The 1,203-nt window shown below is 68.5% G+C and overlaps 1 protein-coding gene across 1 annotated transcript; it reads right to left on the bottom strand.

The window, feature by feature from the left end:
* Nucleotides 1-35: 35 nt before the first annotated feature.
* Nucleotides 36-968, bottom strand: LOC122193728 (eukaryotic initiation factor 4A-I-like; the record flags this gene model as incomplete). The annotated part of the gene is made up of 2 exons (XM_042894595.1): nucleotides 36-217; nucleotides 885-968. Coding segments are annotated over 2 exons (266 nt in total), but the record flags the coding sequence as incomplete, so codon positions are not given.
* Nucleotides 969-1,203: the final 235 nt, after the last annotated feature.

Genomic DNA, 1,203 nt, shown 5'->3' with positions numbered 1-1,203 from the left:
GGCCGTTTGGGGCCATTTGGGGGCCGTTTGGGGGCCATCTGTGGCCGTTTTGGGGCGGTTTGGGGCCGTTGTGCGGCGCCGGACCTTTGATGCAGGGCAGGATGGCGCGCTGCTGGATGGCCGAGGGCTTCTCGAAGCCGTAGGCGTAGATGCCGCGCAGCAGCGCCTCCGACAGGTTCATGTCGTCAAAGCTGTCCACGATCTCGTTCCAGTTGCTCTGCGCCACAGCGCCGCTCCCCGTCAGCCCCCAGCGCCAGTTCCAGCTCCCAGTAACACCAGTAGCCGCCCAGTACCCCCCCATAACCCTCCATTAACCCCCACAGCCCCCCAATGAAGCTCTGAGCTCCTCATAGCCCATCTCCCCCCTCAAGTCTTCCCCCGCCCCTCCCAGTGCTCCCAGTCCCTCCCATTGCTCCCAGTTCCATCCCAGTTCTACCAGCCAGCTCCCAGTGCTCCCAGTTCCATCCCAGTGCTCCCACTAGCCACCCAGCGCCCCCCCCAAAGACCCCAGACCCCCCACAGCCCCCCAGTACGCCCACAGTCCCCCAGTGAAGCTCTGCCCTCCTCCCAGCCTCTCGTGGGCCTCGCTCCCTCCCAGCGCTCCCAGTTCCATCCCAGCGCTCCCAGTTCGGCTCCACAGCTCTCCCCGTATCCGCACTGCAGCCCCATTTCCCTCCCAGTGCTCCCAGTTCGGCCCCAATCCCTCCCAGTCCGCCCCAGTGCCCCGCTGAGCTCGCTGGAAGGCCTCACGTAGGCCTCGCTCCGCCCCGGCGCTGTTGGACCGGAGGCGATTCAGTCCGCGTTCGTTCTCGATGGGCCCTCGAATCCCCGCCCGCGTCCCACCGCTCCCCGCCCCGCTTCAGGCTCCGGCTCCGCCGCCTCACCTCGATGACGCCGTCGGGGTCCATCCCCTCGGGTCCATTATCGCGGGGGCTGAGCGGGAAACACCGCGTGAGGCCTTCAACCCTTCACTTCCGGCACAGACCGGAAGCGCGCAGCGCACCCCCGCGGCCCCGTCCGCCGCGCGCTCTCAGTCTCTCTCTCTCTTCTCCACGTGGTGGTAACCGGAAGTCGCCCCCCTCCCTTCTTGGAAACCGCGGCGACCAATCAGAAACGGCCGGGCGGCATCGTGACGTCACGCCGCGTGCCCGGCGCGGGGACAATGGGCGCGCGCGCGGCGCTCCCACGTGGACCGGGGGGGGG

This window comes from Lagopus leucura, unplaced genomic scaffold, assembly GCF_019238085.1.
Source record: "Lagopus leucura isolate 7727_CA_CO unplaced genomic scaffold, USGS_WTPT01 32371-0_obj-0_obj, whole genome shotgun sequence".
NCBI lineage: Eukaryota > Metazoa > Chordata > Aves > Galliformes > Phasianidae > Lagopus > Lagopus leucura.
This window is presented reverse-complemented; position numbering and strand designations above follow the sequence as displayed.